At 41.5% G+C, this 20,614-nt stretch overlaps 1 protein-coding gene across 6 annotated transcripts in view; it reads right to left on the bottom strand.

Moving 5' to 3' along the window:
• LOC116939056 (transmembrane protein 132D-like) overlaps positions 1 to 20,614 on the bottom strand; it is a 229,964-nt gene that overhangs the window by 31,810 nt on the left and 177,540 nt on the right. For all 6 annotated transcript variants that reach the window (XM_032946940.2, XM_032946941.2, XM_032946943.2 and 3 more), the window contains 4 exons: positions 17,800 to 17,943; positions 12,423 to 12,628; positions 8,804 to 9,074; positions 5,629 to 5,820 (listed from right to left, as the gene is read on the bottom strand). In XM_032946940.2, coding sequence (XP_032802831.2) covers positions 5,629 to 5,820; positions 8,804 to 9,074; positions 12,423 to 12,628; positions 17,800 to 17,943 — 813 coding nt within the window. The remainder of the gene's footprint in view (positions 1 to 5,628; positions 5,821 to 8,803; positions 9,075 to 12,422; positions 12,629 to 17,799; positions 17,944 to 20,614) is intronic.

Raw genomic sequence — 20,614 nt, 5'->3', positions numbered from 1 at the left:
CTGCCATCGTTGCGCGTGACGCAAACGTTATTTTTATATATATAAATAAATATGCCGTTTTCAAAATAAATTTATGCAAACCGACACACCTGATGATGACCGTTTGAGTTATGGTCGAAACGTCGTGAGAATTTTTTTATTGTTTTATATATATTTTGTTATTTTGTTGTTTCTCTTCAACGTGACTTTACCGAAAAAACTAAGAATATATACATCAATGTTATCAATAAACTCTACATACTCTCCAATCAGCTGAGCTACTAACAATAAGTCGTTATACATTACAATGCCATATGGCGAAAAAATGGGTGGCGTTTTTTTTTTAGGTAATTGCAGCTTACACATGTGCCGAGGTATGTGAACTATCTTTAGCATGTCTTATTGAGCTGCTGCATAGAGTGCGTATGAATAATGAGAAGATACGGAAGTACAGTTTCATTAATCAACCTATCTAAGTTTGATTAATTAACCTATCGTTAGCATTAGACAGAAAATGTATAAATTTTTGCTATCCCTCCTCAGGAGTACGACAGCATTGAGCTTATTTTTCTGAAAAGCTGTCAAGATTACACTGCCCCTCCAAAGACATTATTAATTGCTTTGAAGCTGTTCTCCTGCGATTTCTGTTAAGACTTCTTTTGAGGTAAAAAGCCAAATCCTTTAACACGTCTAACATATGCTGTCTGGCTTGTTTATTCGACTTAAAGCCTTTGTAGAATACGAGGGAGGAAAAAATGTCTCACTACTATTATACACTTATATCGGATTAAATGTTTATGTGGCAGATGCTATATTGGACAGACGGGACGTAACATCAGCATAAGACTAAAATAACACCAAAGAAATATTAAATTATCTCAAACACAGCTGTCGGCAGTGGCAGAACATGCTTGTCAACAAGGACACTCAATTGATTTTGATAACGTTGAAGTGTTGTGTAAAACTAATTATTACTGGCAAAGGATAATTAGAGAATCCATTGAAATTGAGAGAAACAGAAATAACTTTAATCGTTCTGATAGCTATAAGCTTAGTGCGGCTTGGAAGCGTATTATTAAATAATATATATTACAATTCCTTATAGGGGAAACACATTAATTAACAGATTACTAATGTAGCATATAATCACAATAAAACACCTTACAAATAATTACCAATCTACAACTCATTACTAATCATAACCATTGACTGATTGCCAATCGATAATATAATTACAATACCCCCCCTCCACCTCAATTCACTGCACCTGAAATGAGTTAAATGATGACGTCACCCTGCTGCTCTATTTAAGACCGGGAGCAAGCGAGGGCTTTACCATTCTGGCGAATTGCCCGATGATGCTGGATGCAATTACCAGCGAAATGTCGTATTCAAACTGTAAATGTTGTGGATTCACTCTTCAACACACCGGTGGGCCAAAGTAGTGAACTAATTGTCTTTTGTCAACGTGACACTTTTTTTTGCTGATTGGCCGTGTCGGGTGATGGAGGGTTTCGACACATTTATAAATAACGCGATTTAACCCAAAAACCTTTATTATGAATAATATTGGTCGCGAAAGCCTACGTGTTAAACCTACTATTATACACATTAAAAGTTAGACTCCTGTATTTAAATTGGAGGTCGTGCAGTTTTCTTGGGAACTCTTGCTGTGGGGTTATAAACAGTTAGGTTATGACATGGAGTTCTCCGAATTTGGACAGAAGGTGATGTTATCCCAGCAGAAACCACAGTACTTCCACCAGCAATGTTCAAATATCTAAAAAAGTAAGCTCTACTGGACCAATTGCGATATACGTTAAATATGCATATCTTCTGCCGTAGCTTGTCTATAAGGGACAATGGGGGGAAATATTAATTTCATTTCCTCTCCTCAAGAGCATAGCAAAAGCATCGATACCCACAAGCCCTGGGAGGTAGAATCTCATTCAAAATATGGGGAGTTGAGTATTAATTTCAGACTAAACTTACGTTAACAGGTGACTAGTTTAAGGTGTGGGGAGCGGAAGTGCAGCGGTTAGCGCGCTGTGCTACGAACCCGAGGACCCGACTTTAATTCCTGCTCAGTGACGAATATCTGAACCGGTCCTGGGCCTCCCCTCGCTCGACTCAGCCTCAAATAAGTACTTGGAACGGTGTGTAAACATTGCCACTCGGAAGACAAAGGCGGTTGGGCGTGGTGCTAGCCACCCACTCCCTCGTGTGCCGTGCCGGCCTTCATAGGTGCTTGCTTAACAGCACTTGCCCCTACAGTCTGTTAATGCTATACCGAGGCTCTTTGCCTTTGTAGGTTATAATGAGTGATATGCTAAAGTAACATAGTTCTTCGAAAACTTTAACTTTTGACATATTTTACCTCGCCCAGCCATCGTGTTTTCTTGTTTTGTTAACTACCTGGCCTGAATAAATACCTTTGCCTAAGATAACAAGAGTCTTTTCTCATGAGAAGATTATGCCTTGTAAAATGTTGCTAGTTTATCATGACAACGACTGTTGTCACAATGTATTTAACATCATCTTCCTCCACACATTGTCATCCAATTCCTCCAAGGCTAGCTGTAAAACCCAAGCTGTAAAGCATTTAGTTCTTAAGAAATGATACTTGGAGAGCAACCTATTAACAAAATGCCACCTAACCGAATAATATCTCGTCGGTTTCTAATTCCACATCATACATGAAGATTATTAAGAGTAATTGAAATTGGTTTACCATTATCTCTGGAGAGAAGCACTTGCTAATTCGTGTTTCCTGATAATGGATCCCACTGGCTCAACAGAGACCATGGGTAAGGCTCTCATTCTGAAAATGGGTAAATTACATAATTTGCAACATGACCGAAATGTGGTATAGACGACTTAAAGAGGCTCTGGTTGAATTATATTCCGTTTACACCAACTTCTATTCTCTTGTTTGAATCTGCAGTACCTTTCCTGTGGCAGAAAAACACTTCACGTGAAATTTTGCCCAGATGTTTCAACTTCTGAAAAGGGGAGAGAATACACTTTGGGATATTTATTACTAATCTATACACCGATTTGTTCACTGAGGTTGATTACTCTTCTCTGCACTGATAATGCACATGAAGATCAACATTGATACCCGTGGGCTAAAGAAATGCCACATTCGGTAACGTCTCAGGCGGACGAGCCAAATGGAAGAATCTTGAATTCGGGGTGATACACCCTACATCAATTACTAAAGCCGTTTATGATCCGATCTGACTGACACATGGAGAATCCTATATTTCAGGTCTGGCATCAGTCCTATGTGAGCCACACCTCCTGGCTAGATAGTGTAGAGATTTAATCTGAAATGTACTGTGCACAAGTACTATGTTAGAAATTAGAGGTCTGAAGTGGCCTTGAATCATTCCATTGTCTATGGAACCATAATAAAATCTTGAATAGACCAATGTAATACACCTTAATTCCCAGAGCCTTTGAATTTCCTATTCAAACACTCCTTGGCAGTAACAGGCTGCTAAGGAGGCATAAGACAGCAAAGGGGTTGTTGCCTTATGGTTGTGTGCTAGGTGTGGCAATGGCATACTGGGTGCAGGACCTCATTTGCAGCCATGTGCTTAGCGGTGGTACAAGGCGAGCATACGTAGGATCTGATTCTTCCACTAATGGCCCGTGAACTCACCACACCTGCCTGTACACACTGTGTCCTTATGATGTAACTTTCGCATGGTTAAGCCATGTAGAACGAGATTGGTGGAGATTATATACACCCATATAAATAATTAAAATTCCAGGCGCACAAGCACTGGACCATTTTTGGGTGATGGACTCCAGAAATCTGAAACACCGATGAGGGTGGAAATGACATTCAGCCACATTGTACCGATGCATATGAGAAGCTTGTGTGTTTTTATTCATTATCTCTGGTGATGAGCAAGGTGAGGAGTGAACTTCATGTTACTCACAGACTATTACCCAGCTCCAGGGTCGTGATGCAAACACCTCGTGCTGCACGGTGATAGCTGCCACCAGGGATCTCCTTGGCTAGACTTCAGCAGGGCATTGTAATTGTATGAGATATGATGTTGCAAGTTACTTTGACCTCCTGGGACATTTAAGCACCACATAAATGCACATCTTTATCCTCAAGAACAAAGTGTGCTGATGCCAGCTACCATACACAACGCATGTCTGCCTTGATAAACAAGCCAGATTTTGCTGTGTGGAAGCATCTATTTGTAGGGGACTGTATATCGGAGTTATGGTTGGGGTACACGTTGAGTTACAGTGGACGCATAGGTGTGTGAAACTGGGAAACTGTACGGGGGAATATTCGGGAATATAAGAGGGAGCCTGAACACAGTTCAGGGCGTAAGGCTCGAACAAGACTGGATATGCATACAGTACCTATTGACCCCTTATCAGTGCCTAACTTATTACAGATCAATTCAGACCTTATTAGTCACCCCGTGTCCTTATAGATCTCAACGTTCATCCTACAAAGTCCCATCACAAGAAAGAAACACTAACAAATAGATAAAAACTAAATTTCCTGTACAAGAACACGGGTAAAACGTATGGGTTGACAGGTATGGGAGTGCAGCTGGGCTAGGTTCAACGCAGCTGTACCGACTCTCTAATACCTACTATAATCACCCAGGAATGTCTGTCCTTAACGTTCGTGACGTCACTCCACATCGACCAGACCCCCTCATTAATATTCATGAGCAGGTGACGTCCTCCAAATGGACACCCCCCCCACCCTCCTCGTTAATAATCATGAGCAGGTGACATCCTCCAAACGGACTCCCCCTCCCCCCCCCCCCATTATTATTACCTACTATAATGAGCATAGAATGTCTGTGTGCAACGCTCGTGACGTCACTCCACGTCGACCAGCCCCCCTCATTAATAATCATGAACATGTTACGTCCTCCACATGGATCCCCCCCCCCCCTCATTAATAATCACGAGCAGGTGACGTCACTCCACAGAGCACCCTCCCCCCTAATTAATAATCATAAGCAGGTGACGTCACTCCACATCAAACAGCCCCCCTCATCAATAATGATTATAAGGTGACGTTCTACAAATGGTAACCCCCCCTCATTAATAATAATTAGTGGCTGACGTCACTCCACATGGGGGGGCGAGGCGCCTCCTCCCCCCTCCTCGGCGTCAACTCACAACCCTCACTACAAAGGCAGAACCCTCACGTCACGTGATCTCCGTAACGCTGTTGTTGAGACATCAAAGTAAAAAGGACGTCATGATGAACAAGCAATTATAACCTTAACATTAAATAAGTCTGTGTCACCGCGCCCTTACAAACTGCACACGAATTAATGCAGTGAATATCACGTCGCGGTCAGCTTTTCGCTTGCAAGTTTCAGATTTACTGCAATACACCCGTCCTTGGACGGGCTAAAGGCTAGTTATAAATAAAGACTTACTCTTGCTGAAATGAACACCCCCGAGGAACTCCTTGACACATTGTTCCGCTAACATTACGAGTTCCATGCAGGTGTTAGGTGATGTACTTGCAGTCGGGCATGTATGTATGTAGAACTTCTTTCGCACCGTACGTAGCCAACCATGCTAGATTGAAAACTCAATCAATTCTAAAGAATTGAGTTTTCAATCTACGGAATGCCCATGGGGTACCTGTTTATAAGTTTGGAGGACTTCCTTGGTCGTGGTCGTGGCTTCCATGATGCCACGGGCATTGCTCCTGGGGTGCAGGCTGAGAGACAAACCCGACACGACTTGTACGTGAAGCTCGCTGATGGACACCTTCTGTTCACTCACTGTCACTGCGCGCTCTCCCAATATCATGTCCGACACCGGGGATATTATCTGCATACAAATACAATTTTTAACAACTCCAGGAGGCATATTTTATTTAAAGGGTGCTTCTGGTGCATCTGGACCTGCATGAATAAAAAAAACAATATGCTAAATATTGGTTACATGCAAGAATCACATGCCAACTAAGGTATTTTTGCATTGCAGTTAGTTGGTGTAGCATGTAAACCCAAAAGTTAAATAATGCAATTTTATTGCAATGATGTTGGTAGCAACGGTGCTGTTGACTGTGCAGTTCTGTTTAACATATGGCGCAATAATTGGGGGGGGGGGGGGGTTAGGTCGGCATGGTGGCCTGGTCCAACATGGCTGCATATTTTTCTGCATATGACCTCTTAGAGATTTTGATAGGAAAATGTAATTAAGTCATCTTTTACCAATGTAAATTGCACACTCACCTTAATTATACATATGTACTTTACCAAGGTCTAAATACAACATACTTTGAAATAAAAAATAATAATTTTCGAACGTGGAATTGCACTGAGATTACGTGAATAAATGTAACAATATGAATTGAAGAGGAGTTGGTCTTGGAGATATGCATTTGCCAAAGTTATTCACCTTGAAATATGTGCAAATTTTCAGAAAATTGGATGGAATAAATAATGGTATGAATATAAATTAATAAATATGGAACCATATCAGATGAACTGATGATGTAGTCTTCATAACAACCAAAGCAAGTGAGCAAAGTAATATTATTGCACACAATTGATTGAATATGTGATCAGTTATTTAAAAGAAAATGTACCTCCTACACAATACAAATGCAAAGTGAGTAATGAATATTGTACATCACTACCGAAGCTAAAGATCTCGCTGAAGTGGCAGAGCACCCACCAGCAACCCTGCGGGTCCTCAAACAGTAACTAAGGTCCAACCCATCAAAGGGCAGTGGTCACCCCCTTTCATCTCAGCTACTGCAGCGGCTAATGAGCCCTCGACATGACTTCCTACTGCATTGTGGCAAACGTCAGCTCATCGAAGTCTCTCGGCGTGACCACAAACAAACGTTCCTAATTCGCAAGCTGACTGGCGAAAGGTTGGGGCGGGGGGGGGGGGCAAACTCTGCCCACTCAGTCACAGAGGACTGCTAACCAGCCTGGGCGCAGAGTTTGCACGTGGAGCTCGTACATACCCAGCTTAACGAGGCTATGGGGTGAATGACAGGCACTGTAAAATCAATGCCTGTATAATGGTGCGCAGCCCTCGCGCACACACACCACCGCCTAGGATCCTTAGCGAGTGCTCACGAATACAATAAAAACTGGAATGACCCATTGAGGGCAAAGAAAGGTCCGAATTCGTGAAAGAACACCGGCGTTCGGAGTGGGCAGAAGTTGACATCCACAACAAACATAATCGTGCCAGAGGCAATGATAGGACCCCCAGGCTTAGGCATGACCAGGAAACCATGGTCGAATATCAATCCGATTAGGGCATCAGATGGCAGATAAGCCCATCTCATGAAAAAATGCTAATAAAAATGTAGCCCTCACTGACTGCAGCTGCATGTTTAAGACGATGGATGACATTCTTATTCAATGCCCTATATATCAGTGGATGAATAGTTGAAACACACCTGGCTACCGAAACGAAATATCCCGGACCTAAACATTGCTACTCACCTGAATTTTTCCATATGCAAGAAGAAGAATACTGCACATTAACAATAAAAAAAAACAATTAAACCTGAAATAACCAGCAGATATTTAATGTATTTTTGTGTAAAGTGATTGAGGTGTGGGTAGATTAATTTTCATTTTTTTCTTTGTAACTGTTATGTTGGAGGAATGAAATTTGTACTCAACAAAGAAAAGCAAAATTATTTGCCCTCAATTTTCATAGTGCACAAATCTTGTCTCTCCAGATGAATGCATTTGATTGATTAATATTTTTTCCAGGAATTGTGGGGCAAAGGTATCACACTACGAGCACAGCCGATCCACTCTTGTAACATTGGCACCAAAGAGATATTTGGCCAAGTCAAGCAGAATAACATGACTGAATACAACTGGAATCTGTCTTTTAATGTCATGTTGTTTGTTTACCGTGTTCATTGTGGTAATGTTTTTACTTACGTCGTTGTGCAGCAGAACTCTGGTACATGCACTATGTGCTGCACACATTTTCATCATATCTGTGTTACTTTACTTTTACCGCTGGACTGTAGTTTTGGACGAGGTAGGGGTTGTGATACAAAATCATGAATGGCTTCTTTAAATAGGTGATTAATATGGGCAGTCACTTTTTAGATTAAAGAAGCCTTTTACTCCAATTTATTTTGTCCTAATTGCATATTTTTTTAACACATGCTGAGACAAACGCTGGAATTATATGTATGAACAAGAGAGAATGATCAGACGTATCTGGCAGTTTGAAATGTGAAGGCTTACATAATTATGAAAGTGTACAATTGAGTCACATGTGCAGTCACTAGACGTCTTCAGTGAATTGAAGGTATTCGCAGATGTCTAAGAAATACATTTCTTCAGTATAGAAATATAAATATCAAAGTCCAAGATCTTTATAAAGAAGTAAACTCTTTTTTTCAGAGGGGGACAAAAATCCAGAGTTTTGTCAAGTGGCAGATGGTGAATTGCAATATAGACATTGTTTTCTATCAGTTGTCACTGCATCTGTTCAAATGGTGAGGAAGCGGGCAAGAGGGGTAATGAGTGGGAGGATGTAGGGCAGGGAGCAGGAGAGGCCATGACCCCTGAAAGCTCTGCTGCCTGAGATTCTTTGTGGAGGAGCTTTTATCAATCATAGAACTGAAGGCCAGACAGACCCTGGTAGTGTAACATACCTTCACGGTGAGCCATCTCTGTTGGTAAATTATACACGTGTAAAAATGGCGTTGCAAGAGCATGCTCTCCAACTCATTATCTCAAGGCATAATATTTGGAGGAAAAAAAACCAAGAACAAAACAACAGCATAGAGTGCATAAAGTAAAAGCAAAATTCCCACCTGAATGGCAGTCATGCCTGGCCTGTGTCCAATCAAAGTCTTTCCATCCTTGAGTTGAGCTATTCGTGTGTCCTCCACAAACATGTGACCTTGCACTAGGTCTGTAACATCCACCAGCCACTCGGGATCCAGCATCAAGGTCAGATCGCCGGTCTCTTGAGGCGATGTGGCGCAAAATTGTGTCAAGACGTTGAGCGGGGTGTGCTGGGACTGGAGAGTGCAGCCTCGTACATTTGACTTCCTGCCTTTGGAGTTGATGCCTCCTGTGGATCTTGGGAAATGGCAACGATATGTTTAACACGTAGGCTTTCGCGACCAATATCATCCATAATACGGGGTTTTTTGGGATAGATCGCGTAAATATAAATCTGTCTGTCCGCCTGATGATGCCAGTTGTAATTACTGGCGAAACGTCGTACTCAGATTGTAATTTTTGTGAATTTTCTCTCCAACACACCAGTGTGCTGTACTGGTAACGAATTGACATGCTCTGTTAATAATTGGCTGTGTTGCGTGGTGGCGGGTATAATGACACATTTATATTTATGCGATCTATCCTTAAAAAAACCCTGTATTATGGAGCAACGATATGATTACCATTGTTCATAGCGGACCTTTGCCAAAGGAGCTTTAAAACGTTTGCTGGTGACACAGGATTGCAGTTTATTTTTGGCTTTACCACTGAAATGCATTAGGCAATTGGGCTCAAATGCAGCTGAATATGGAGAAAGCTGAGAATATAATTATTGATTGGTGTCAATGGCAGGAAAACATGGAGAAAAACGGAAATTGCATATGCCATTACCTAACGTACCCGTTTGGCAAAAAAACTGCTAGAAAGTAATTGATTGAAAGAGAATGATGTAGAAGCTGTTTTGAAGTGCTTGTATTGTGCTATTTCTATGAAAAAGGTTAGGATTACATACAGTACATTGTCGCATTTCATACAAAAGGTTTTGAGTGCCAGATCACAGCAACAAAGAATGAATAAGCACATTTCAAGGCACAAAGTTGGCACTTTCGTAACTGACTGATCGAACTTTTGCAACAACAGCAACATAACAGAGGACAATGTCATTATGAATATATGATGGCTTATAAACAAGTAATCTCACCGGCAGGGCAAGTAAACATTTAACATACTCGTCTATAATAGTCCATAAAAGTTCTTAACACAATGCACCAATATTCTTTGCGAAATATAGTTGGTTGGCAATGCCAGATCTAGTGTTCTCTATGGAATGCGCGAACAAGTACATCAACAAAGGAAATAGCGATGTAGCAATTATTCTGAAAGGCATCATTTAAGTGCAGAAAATGTTGCTAGATTTTCAAGGTCAATGAATGGCTGCACTACCGTCGTGGAGGAAGATATGTGCCCATAGATCACCACGCTAATCAAATTAGGCTGGTGAAGATACCTGACATGGGGTACTCTGCAGCCCTTAATCCAGCGGTGGATTAATCATAACCGATGGTGATGGCAGGAGTAGCAAGGCAGTAAAAAAGTAACAGCAAATAATGCATATCTAAAAAAAACAACAGTCAAATGTAAAACAACTTCACGGTAAACTAAATCACATCACCGTCATTAGCATAATTAGGGGGTAATTCCAGTCAGCAGTGATTTTTGAAGTGTGATTGGGTGCCATTTTGCTGACTTAAGAGAGAATACAAGGTTTTTTGGTCATTGATGAAGCCACAACTTTACTTCTTGACAGCGAACATCAGACAGGATGTGCAAATACGCCGTGTACACTGTATAAAATGCAATGCTATATTTATGCATAAAATGTATACAATTAGTGGATAAATATAGTGTATATAAAACGAGGTAAAGGTGCAGCCCTGCAATTGTTTGCTCACACCACTGCTGGCAGAAAGGCCTCCATCAGAGGAAGCTCCAGAGAGCCCCTTCAGGGGGTGTTTGGTATGTACCCTACTCTGGCCAGACTTTTTGGAAGAGATGGGAGTACCCACATTTTACCACACCACACGTGACGTGCCGGTCGATTGACTGGGGTGTGCCATTTATGCCTTTGGGTGGGGAATACGCCCATTGTGGCAAGTCCTTTACAGCATGGAAGCTTCCTCCAGTGTATATATAATACGAAAATGTTATAAAAGGAATAAAATAAAATAAATGTCTTAATAAACCAGCCTCAGATGAACGATATAGATGACACATTTACTCAAAAAAATTCATAATGGAATATAAAGTGGGTCCAATTTGGGGTTTTCATGAATATATTTGAAGCAAAAAATCCTGTTAATGTCAAAATGCTTAACACTGGGTTGCGATAGCTGGAAGGAAGGGAGGCAGTTTTTTTATTTACAGAATTGTGTGACAAGTGAAATAATCTTCTATAGTCTGTGACATATGTCCAAGTAAATTGTACGTTGTATATAGGCATCATTAGAGTTTACCTTCTTCAAGGACAAATAGACATAAAGAGTAACTTCAGCATGCTGCTTTAGGGGAAATGTTGGGCACCATAATGGTCAACGACATGTCTTCCCTCTGTGCTGTGATACACAACTGCAAGTACTGCTGTTGTCTAGACCAAACTTGTACTGTGGAAACAGAGATAAAAAAAAAACTATTTGACCTTAAAATGTAAAGAACCTTGATCCATAAAAACGTAATCCATTCTCTACCGTGGCACCCTTCTCTCCTGTGTTGAAAAGGACCTAGAGGGAATATTCTATCTGCTAGCGCCTTGTACAGCTCTATCATGCGTTATGATATACTTGGGCTGTGCTATGAACCCAGATAATTACCAACGAGCCCTTCATTTGTTAATTCTCTTTTTTTTTTATATGGATATGTTTTACGTTTTAAGTATCAGGACTGATAAGCACATGATATTGGAATAGCAGTGAAGGAAAACAATGGTCTTCACGTTCAATAAATCAACACATTGCAATTAAACACACTCGCACGAAGTCATATGGCATAGTCACACTGTCCCCACATGGTTTGCACTGGTTAATTACACATTCTGACACTGCAGTGTATGCTTATCTATTGTTCAATGTCTGTAAAAAATATTGCACGTCGGTCAAACGTTCCTGAACAATTACCATCAGTCGTAATCAATATTCCCAACACATTTTAAAAGGTATTGATTTTTTAATGCAATGCTCTATAAAATACTAAAAAAACTTTAATGAGGAGAAAGCCAGGCCCGGTGATGTATATAATTATGGCTAAGTAAAAAAAGAATCCCGTTTAAATCTAACCCAAGGGCCAGATTTTAGGAATTCAGAATTGTTGAATAATATAACAATTTAGTATTTCCCAAACGTGAATTCAGTGTATATAACAGACGCAATTCACTTAGAGCAGCTGTGTTGCACTTAGATTGGCCATTAACATTGAATTTTCAGCTTGGGCAAGTAAGCGATGTGGTGCCTGCGCTTGTGAGTAATCTGTTGAATTTGGCTCCTTCACATTAAGAGATACGCTCCAGTTTTCTTTATCCTCATTTAACAAGCCAACAACGATTCATCATGCGTGTCAGTAGTTTGACACGCTCGAGAAAACTTGCTTTTTTTTTTTTACCGAGGAAGCGCAGTATCAAAGACGGCCCCTTGCTCGTTCGCCCTAAGCTTATACCTTGTGCTGTAAGAAATCGGCACTCTCCAGCCCTTGACCTGGCCGAGCTGCGAGTGGGAGAGCTGGATGTGAAGCGGCAGCCGGGGCAGCCACACGGCCAGCTCCAGCCCCGCCCGCAAGTGCTCGTGGGTCACTTGGATGTGCGCACGTGTGGAGCCGGCGCTCTCCCGCCCGTCCACGTACACGTAGTCGCACGACTCGGTCACCTGCAGTGTGCGCAGCGATGAATTAGAAGGATGCTCAAGTGGTGCTCAACAAAAAGTCCGGATTAAATACAAGTGTAAGTGACATGGAATGGGTCACTATGGAGCATAGCGCAGGTTGCTGGCAGAGAAAGGGATCTGCGGTTGCAGCAGCCCTTGTCGGTCAGCAGGTCTCGTGATAACCAGAGAGAAGGATGTAGGGTAAATGTGATAGAGGGGGTACATGAGGTAAGCCCAGGAACCCGCGAGTAGGTTACAGAAGGGGGGCATGGCCGGGGGCGGAGCGAGGCCAAGCAAGGAGGATAAAAGGGGACCCCGAGCGAAGGTTCGGGGCTGTTGCTTGCAGTGGAATCCCGTCGGGCTGCTGGAGTCTTCGTCACCGTCTTCACCTTCTCGGCGTTGTCAGTCAGGCAGTCTGTTAGCTGTCCTGACTGAAAGTGTAGTTAGCCCTTGTACCCTGTGAAGGCTATAATAAATAGAGTGCCTCCTACTCCTAGTGTCTCTGAGCGCATCACTACACAAGTACACGTGTTTTTGTTGTTGTTTGTGATTGTGCGTTGCCAGTGGTGCACACACATAAGAGTTCAACACATCCATCAATATAACACTGCCTTGAGGAGAATGCATTTGTATAATAGGCGACATTTTGGGCAATGGGTGTTCTTCCTAGTGGAGATATCGTAGCAGAAGTTGCATCCGTTTCTCCAAACACAGTGGAATGGTTGAAAAACGACATTTCTTCTCGCATCCAAACTGTATTCATAGATGGTTGGAGGTCAAACAGTGTTAAGATGACTAAAGGGGTTTGTTGCGGTTGCACCCGACTTAAGAGCCGCATGGCTCACAGGGCTATACCTAATAAATGAAACTTGAAACTTGAAACATCCTCTGCTCCCTCTTGTTCTCTCTTTATGTCAATGACTTGGGCACTGACCTGGATCATTCCAGCGGACATCTGTTTGCAGATTACATGATAGTGATTACTGCTGGCTGCTCTCTGGATGACGTGATTGCTAAGCTCCAGTGTGATTTCAACAAACTACAACATCAGCTAGTTGCTCTTAAACTAGTCCTGATTACCTTCAAATTCAAGGTGTTATGCTTCTCACCAGGACTAAAGCAGGAAATAATTTTCCCCCAATTACATTCCTTAAATAATTATCAAATAGGGCAGTCAAGATCTATAAGTATCTTGGGGTCATTTTTTTTTATTAAAAACTAAATTTTCAAGATCACATTGATTATATTGGTAAAAAGACAAAATAAAAGTTGGTTTTCTGTATTGACACAAGCATTGCTTCCCCACTATGTTCCGTTTGGAATTGATAAAAGCTACCATAATTCCTCTACTTGATAACTGTGACATCGTATATAAATCAGCCAGCAGTACTGTACTGAAGAAGCTTTACACAATTTATCATTCGGCCTTAAGATTTGCATTGAACTGCCCATGTAGGACCCACAACTGCGATTGTGACTGCAGGAATTACTCTTTGGTTCGTTCGGTAAGGTCACGTAGAAAGAAGACAAATTAAATAATACAATGTGACGTTTCGATTGCAACACAAGAAATCGTCAGCAGGTAGAACCAAATTAGAGAGAGAGAACAAAACACAGACACGGAGACACACAGACAGACACAAGCAGAGAGAGACTACACAGAGACACACAGAGAGAGACACACAACATAGACACACAGAGACCCAATGCCTCTGTGTCGAGGCTTTAAATAGAGAGAGAGGGGGTGGGGCAGAGAGAGAGGTGGGTCTTCTGGAGCAGAGAAATTAGCATGTCAATGAGAGAGTTGTGTGGAAATCCACCCCGCGGCGGCAGGGGGAAAGAAAGAGCGAATGGACCTATGAGAGCCTGGTACATTTTGCATATCACATGTGCCCAAGGTCAAAGAAAGACCCCGAATAGTGACAATTCATTCAACTGTGCAAAGGTGTAAATTGTTACATGCCTACTCATAAGAGTTAAACATAACGTTAACGGGTGTTTATATATATAGCGTCGCTCGTGCATACTGTATCTCACAACGGTGAGTTGTGGTTCTTTGTTTGGCTTCTAGTGGCAGCATTCAAATGGTTACACACGAGAGGGGGCGCAGCAACATTTCGGAAGTTGGGGATGCCCTACTGCCCTCCCAGCGAATGCTTCCCAGTGGTGATTGGTCAGATTACAGACATGCTGTGGGAAATTCATCACTCCCACGTTTTCATGGGAAGTGCCACATTGTTCCACGAGAAAACGTCGACTAAAAAAAACCGGGACTTTTGTCCAAAATATGGTGGGCATCTCATTTAGCCATACGAAACATTTTTCGAGGGTGTCCGGGCAACCACAGTGGCTGACTGATTTGGTTATTATGATCAATCACATTGATATTGCGTCTCTTGTCAAGGAACCACTCCATGGCGTCTTACATTAAGCCTACATATCATACATCATTATACCGCACTCACATTTATCGTGCATCATTCAACCATTCAACGCACATCCTCATTTCATAAGCCATGCTCATTTTGAATAATTCTTACGAAAGAGCCAGGCTTGGAGGCTGGAATTAAAAATATAAAGAGGCATCAGTGAAGTCGCAATGAAAAATGGTTCAGTAATGTTGGAGGTATTTTGACGAAAGCTCTGTCACTGATGCCAGCCAGATGGGTTGGTGGGACTACCAGGAAATTGGATTCCACTGATCATAATGTCTGACGTGAGTTTCACGGGATAATGCGTTCAATGAAATAAGCAAATACAAGTCCATGGAATGCCTAAAATGGATGTGTTATTTTACTGGAAGACACATACATTTTCCGATAAGAGTGATGTGCTCGTAATCCCTTATGCTGCAGATTGTTTGGCTGTATTTGGAACCAACTGCAATTCATACATGGGAGCGTTAGGAAGACCAGCCACCATCAATGGCATTGCAGTAGTCTAGACAAGATATTAGAAAACACATGTATGATAATTTCTGTGTTTGCTTTGCAAATGTGTGGCCTGAGGAAATGTTATGTAGATAAGACATAACCGTTTTACAGGAGTAATGGATATGTGTTTAAAGTGATAGGGTATTCAAGTGTCTCACATACATTGCTCGTACAATTATTTGGCTCAGCTGTAGAATCATCTGGATGCAGCACTCGCCCAACGATTGGGTCAATGCACATTGACTGCAGTTTTTTCATCAGTTTAGAAATATTTTAGACATTCAGTCTCGGACCTTTAATAAACAAGCTTAATTTGTTGGGATGATTAAACATATCACCATCATTCATTAAGCAGCAGATATCTAAACCACTGACATATAAGTACAAAGGTGGTGCTTTCTGATAATTTTTTGCAAAAAAAATGCATTTAAATCACTTGGTGTTTGGTCAGGGTCCATGTTTTTTTTGCTCAGTTTTCTTTTCACTTTGAAAACTTGATTTTAATTTGCTTATTTTTATATAAAGTATGGCTTTGCAACTTTTGTGTGGTTTCTTCAATAATGTCCTTCAATTAATTTTCATAGGCTACATTTTATTGGCTGTAAATCTGAGATGGCTCATTCCTGGCTTGCTTTTTTTTCCCCAATCTAAATTCAAGAAAATGCTTTGTCATGAGAATAATCTGCATGTTTGTATTTTGCTACTTTCTGCATTCTCTGAATGGGATCATTTTGGTATGCTTACTGTCAAGGCCTCAGTATGTGAAGGTTTGGATGACTGCATCAATTTCCACGAAAACAAAATCCTTTTCATCATACAAAATTCAAGCATTGTGTTATTTCATAATCAATAGTATTTTTAAAGATTTGCTTGGAAATATGTATGTGTTAAAGAGTATAAAAATAGCTTGCTAAATCCCGAGCTTACTCATGGTGCTGTTTTGGTCTCTTAATCCTTTCTAAAATTGCATTTCTTGTAATCTTCATGGATAGTTTTCAAATGTGTGATACATTATAACTCACACAAAACCCATCCATTATAATGAAAAAAACACATTGAATCGCACCATTATTGAAGAAATTACATGCTGTCATATCTATATAAATAGCATTGGTTAAATATGAAATAATGCCGGATGTCACTGTGTAGTGCCGGCCCTAGAGAGGCATGGCGTGCGGTGTAATGACGTCGCGGATACCACTATGATGTGGGTGTAGTACCGGCCCTAATGGGGCTCGGTGATTGCTGATTGATAGCGCTGGATGGCACCCGCTTGGCGTGCAGTGCCAGCCCTACAGGATAGCATGTGGGAGTGCCGGCTGTAAGAATGAGGTTACTAAAGGCCATGGCACTTTGGTTGACCCGAGAGGACACGTGACCAGTTAAGTCTACAAAGTGGCCCCAAGTGGGGGCTAGGGGTGGTCACCTGGTCGGGGTCCAGATCCTGCTAGAGGATTCTGCAAGGTGGTCGTGGCCAAGGGCGGGGCCACCCACACCACAGAGAATATCAGCCGGGTCTCCCAGAGGGACCGGCGTTGTTGTTCACGCTGAAGAAACCTTCGTCTACGTTCTACGTCCTACAGTCTCTCCAACACGTGGACCTGGACCTGAGCTGTGGTCCCGGGCCGTTGTAGCTAGTTACGTAGTGACTAGTGTAGTTAGCCTGGTGGTCACCACCATAGGTTGTTATTCTGTTAAGTGGCAGTTACCCCGTGTGTTGGTGTTAAATAAATGTGTTGCCTCCAAAGAGTACGTCTGCGACTCAGTTGAATTCACTACACATGTTTAAACATCTCCATAAATTGTGACCTGTTGAAGCCTTATATGTGTCTTCAGGAACTCAAGTCAGAAATTATGGTGTGAAGTTGGCAGGGCTATCATTACATTTTCTTGTTTCTACATAAAGAAGTCTACGAGAATGGCCATCGTTGAGGGAAATCGTGACTCATTTTTACATACTTGCTCATCCAGACTGATTTATATTTTTACCACGACGGGATTCTTATTTATTTATTTTAAATGTTTAGCTCATGTATTCAAATGGGCAGCACAATATAATGATTAATTATAATGCTCCTAAAGCGAGTTACTGTCATATATGGCCTCATAAAAAGGGTGTGTTGGTCAAAACTGAGTAATCTATGTGGAATTTTCAAAAACTGATAAAAGGACAAAAGCGATGAAACATTATTGCATATATATACATATATATAAGGCAGTGAGCACATGGGCACAAGGTACCTTTATGATGTCTTTATCCAGCGAGACACACTCAGCATGCTGAGACACATCTGTCACTCTTCCATTTGAATAAATAGCAACAACTCTGAGAGGCAATTTCACCATCTTGCCTGTCAGCACTGCTGTATTCACCAGCTCATGGGACTGCCAGACACAGATCAGACAAGTGGCTGAAACGTCACACAGAATTTCACGTTTTATACCGCATCCCCCCCTTCCCTTTCACCTTTAAATACCAAGGGTCACCAAACCTTGAGTATATAATAATCAACATTAGTCCATTTTAAAATGTCTTTGTGTTGCTATCAATAGCGACTTGAGGCATTCATTTTTCTTTACATCATCAATAACCTGAGCAGAGGATAAAAAACCAACCACGATGCAATATAGATTGTGACAGTAGCCCAATCATGTTCTCAAGAGCTGCTGCCATTAGCTAGTTGCTGCACCGAACGCCCCGAAGGCACTCTAGTTACCTAATGAAGGATGAGTCTGGTTTCCTTTGTGATGCCATTGTTATTGATTTCCAATGGCTCCTCTCATTACAACTTGTACTTGGTCCGTACATCACCTCGAACGTGAAAAGGTGCCAATCACTGCGCAAAGTACAGCTGAAATTGCCATGTCAGGGCCCTGTTTGTCGAATCAGTGGGCGTAATCATTTGTTGCCATCTTTCATGATCGTAATCCGCATTTTGGCAATGTTGGTACTAGAACAACGTCATCTGCCAGATGGTGGAACAATTGTAGCGTTGACAAAAACAAAATGGCACAAATGATCCCTTTCAGCAAATAACCCGAAGATTAACGCCACTAAAAGATGGCAAGAAAAAGCATGTCTTGCAGATGCATATCGGGAACAATCACCATGAATGTCTGGGAAGAACAGTTATTGTTGTTGTTAGGGGGTTCATTATGACTTAAATGAGTCATGAAGCATAAATACTATAAAATGGAATTTAGAGTGACACAGCATCATTCACATATTGGTACATATGTACACATTTGTGTACAACATTCACATCTAAGTAATTATAGTCAAATTAAGTTTGTATTCTTCTATTGTTCCCCATGAGCCACATTTTTGAGATGTTCGAGTTAGGGTGTTCTACAACAGCCACCCTTGCAAACAATCTGTTCACACGATGGGCAATATTTTTTGCAAAAATATAAACATCACTGTGGAATGCTACAGAGCATTGCTTTAACTTGACTATTTTAAGTGCTAATCCAGATTTCCAGCACGAAACAATGTGCATTTATTTCGTCTTTTCTGATAGATTTCTGGCATGCTCGGCAATGGATGGCATTCAGCTGTCTTGAAAAATGTGCGGAGACAGCCGCTGTAGAGAAAACCCGATTCCACTGACCTTTTACCTTGATGCAATACACTATTAATATTTACGTTGGTTGGAGCCTCTGACCAAGCCCTGAGGCTACGAATAAATATCACAGGGAGGCACTGTGTCATTTTAGAGTCTTATGTGTGAGACTGTAATTGTACTCGCTAGTTCTAGCTAATATTTGCAATAACGATGCCATTGTATTTATAGTTTTAGTATGTACAGCTATGAAAATAACACTGTTGAAGAAAAAATATCTAGCCTTATTTGAGGGGGGGGGGGATGTCCGAGAAGGGTTATCTTTCTGCACCTTTATAAATATCTCTCTCTTGCTGTTCATGGTCTTTACGACAAAGCCCAATCTGGTTTCTGACAGGACCATTTGGTTGAGGTTGCCCTCTTTTTTGTTATCACTGACCCCCTCCTTGATTCTGACTGTGGATCTCTTTCCCTCCGGGCCCTTCTTGACCTCACTGCTGCGTTCGACACCACTGGCCATTCTCCCATGCACACACTCGAAACTATCTTATCTCTCGCATGCTCCTTTCTCAGTTTCTGCTCTTCTTTATCACACTTCTCCGACTACATTCCATTGTTACATGAAGACGCACAAACTAGGCTAGTGTTTTGACTAAATCGCTATTTAAAAAACTTTATTTTTCAGATAATTGCTAACTATACCTTGCCTCAAGGAGGTATTTTTTCTTTCTTTGGTCTTTTCCCAACTAATTATTTCAACTGTGCGCTCAGGTTCATATCATGAGATGGAAAATACGTAAATACATCTCTCAGAGCCGTCAACCCTGTGTGTCAGAGACTGGCTGTGGAGGACATATTTCTCAGGAATTCTCCGTAAACATACTTCAAGTGGCCTTTTTGTCCTTTACACAGGAGGGTCACACTTTCACATCCCATTCTGCCTTTGGGAAGTTTTGTCATGCAACAGTCAAACTGATGTTTTTAATTCTCAGACCTGAAATCTAGTCAAAGTAAGTGCAAACAAAATGTATGGGCTTTTTTGTGCAGTCATTGGTGGTCGTACTGAGACCATTAACGTTTTACACTTGAGATCCCAGTTTAACCATGGGTGGCTAAAACCCAGATTTAAACCCAGAAACCCAGTGGTACCAGCACAATGATCTGGGCCTCACACCACCTGGACACGTATAGTAGTTTTGATTAAAATAGTTTCACGAAATCAGTTTATTTTTGTATCATGTAAGGAGAACTTAGGTCTTTATATAAGAGCTAACCTCTCAGAAACCCCTCTGATTATGGTATTACACGGTGTTAGATACTCAGGCCATTGCTGTTCTCAATCTAATTTCTGCCCACTTGTAAACATCACTTCAAGCTTCAATATGGACCAGCCCTGTTCTGCTGATAACACTCAGGATGACTTAACAGACCCCATCTCACGACCTACTCTGCCATCCTGTTCTGTTGCACAATCATATTTGATGGGTTTGAAT

The sequence above is a fragment of the Petromyzon marinus genome, chromosome 5 (assembly GCF_048934315.1).
Source record: "Petromyzon marinus isolate PM22_M1 ecotype Great Lakes invasive population chromosome 5, UKy_Petmar_22M1.pri1.0, whole genome shotgun sequence".
In the NCBI taxonomy this organism is placed as follows: domain Eukaryota; kingdom Metazoa; phylum Chordata; class Hyperoartia; order Petromyzontiformes; family Petromyzontidae; genus Petromyzon; species Petromyzon marinus.
Note: the sequence above shows the minus strand (reverse complement) of the source record. Positions and strands in the feature narration are given on the sequence as shown.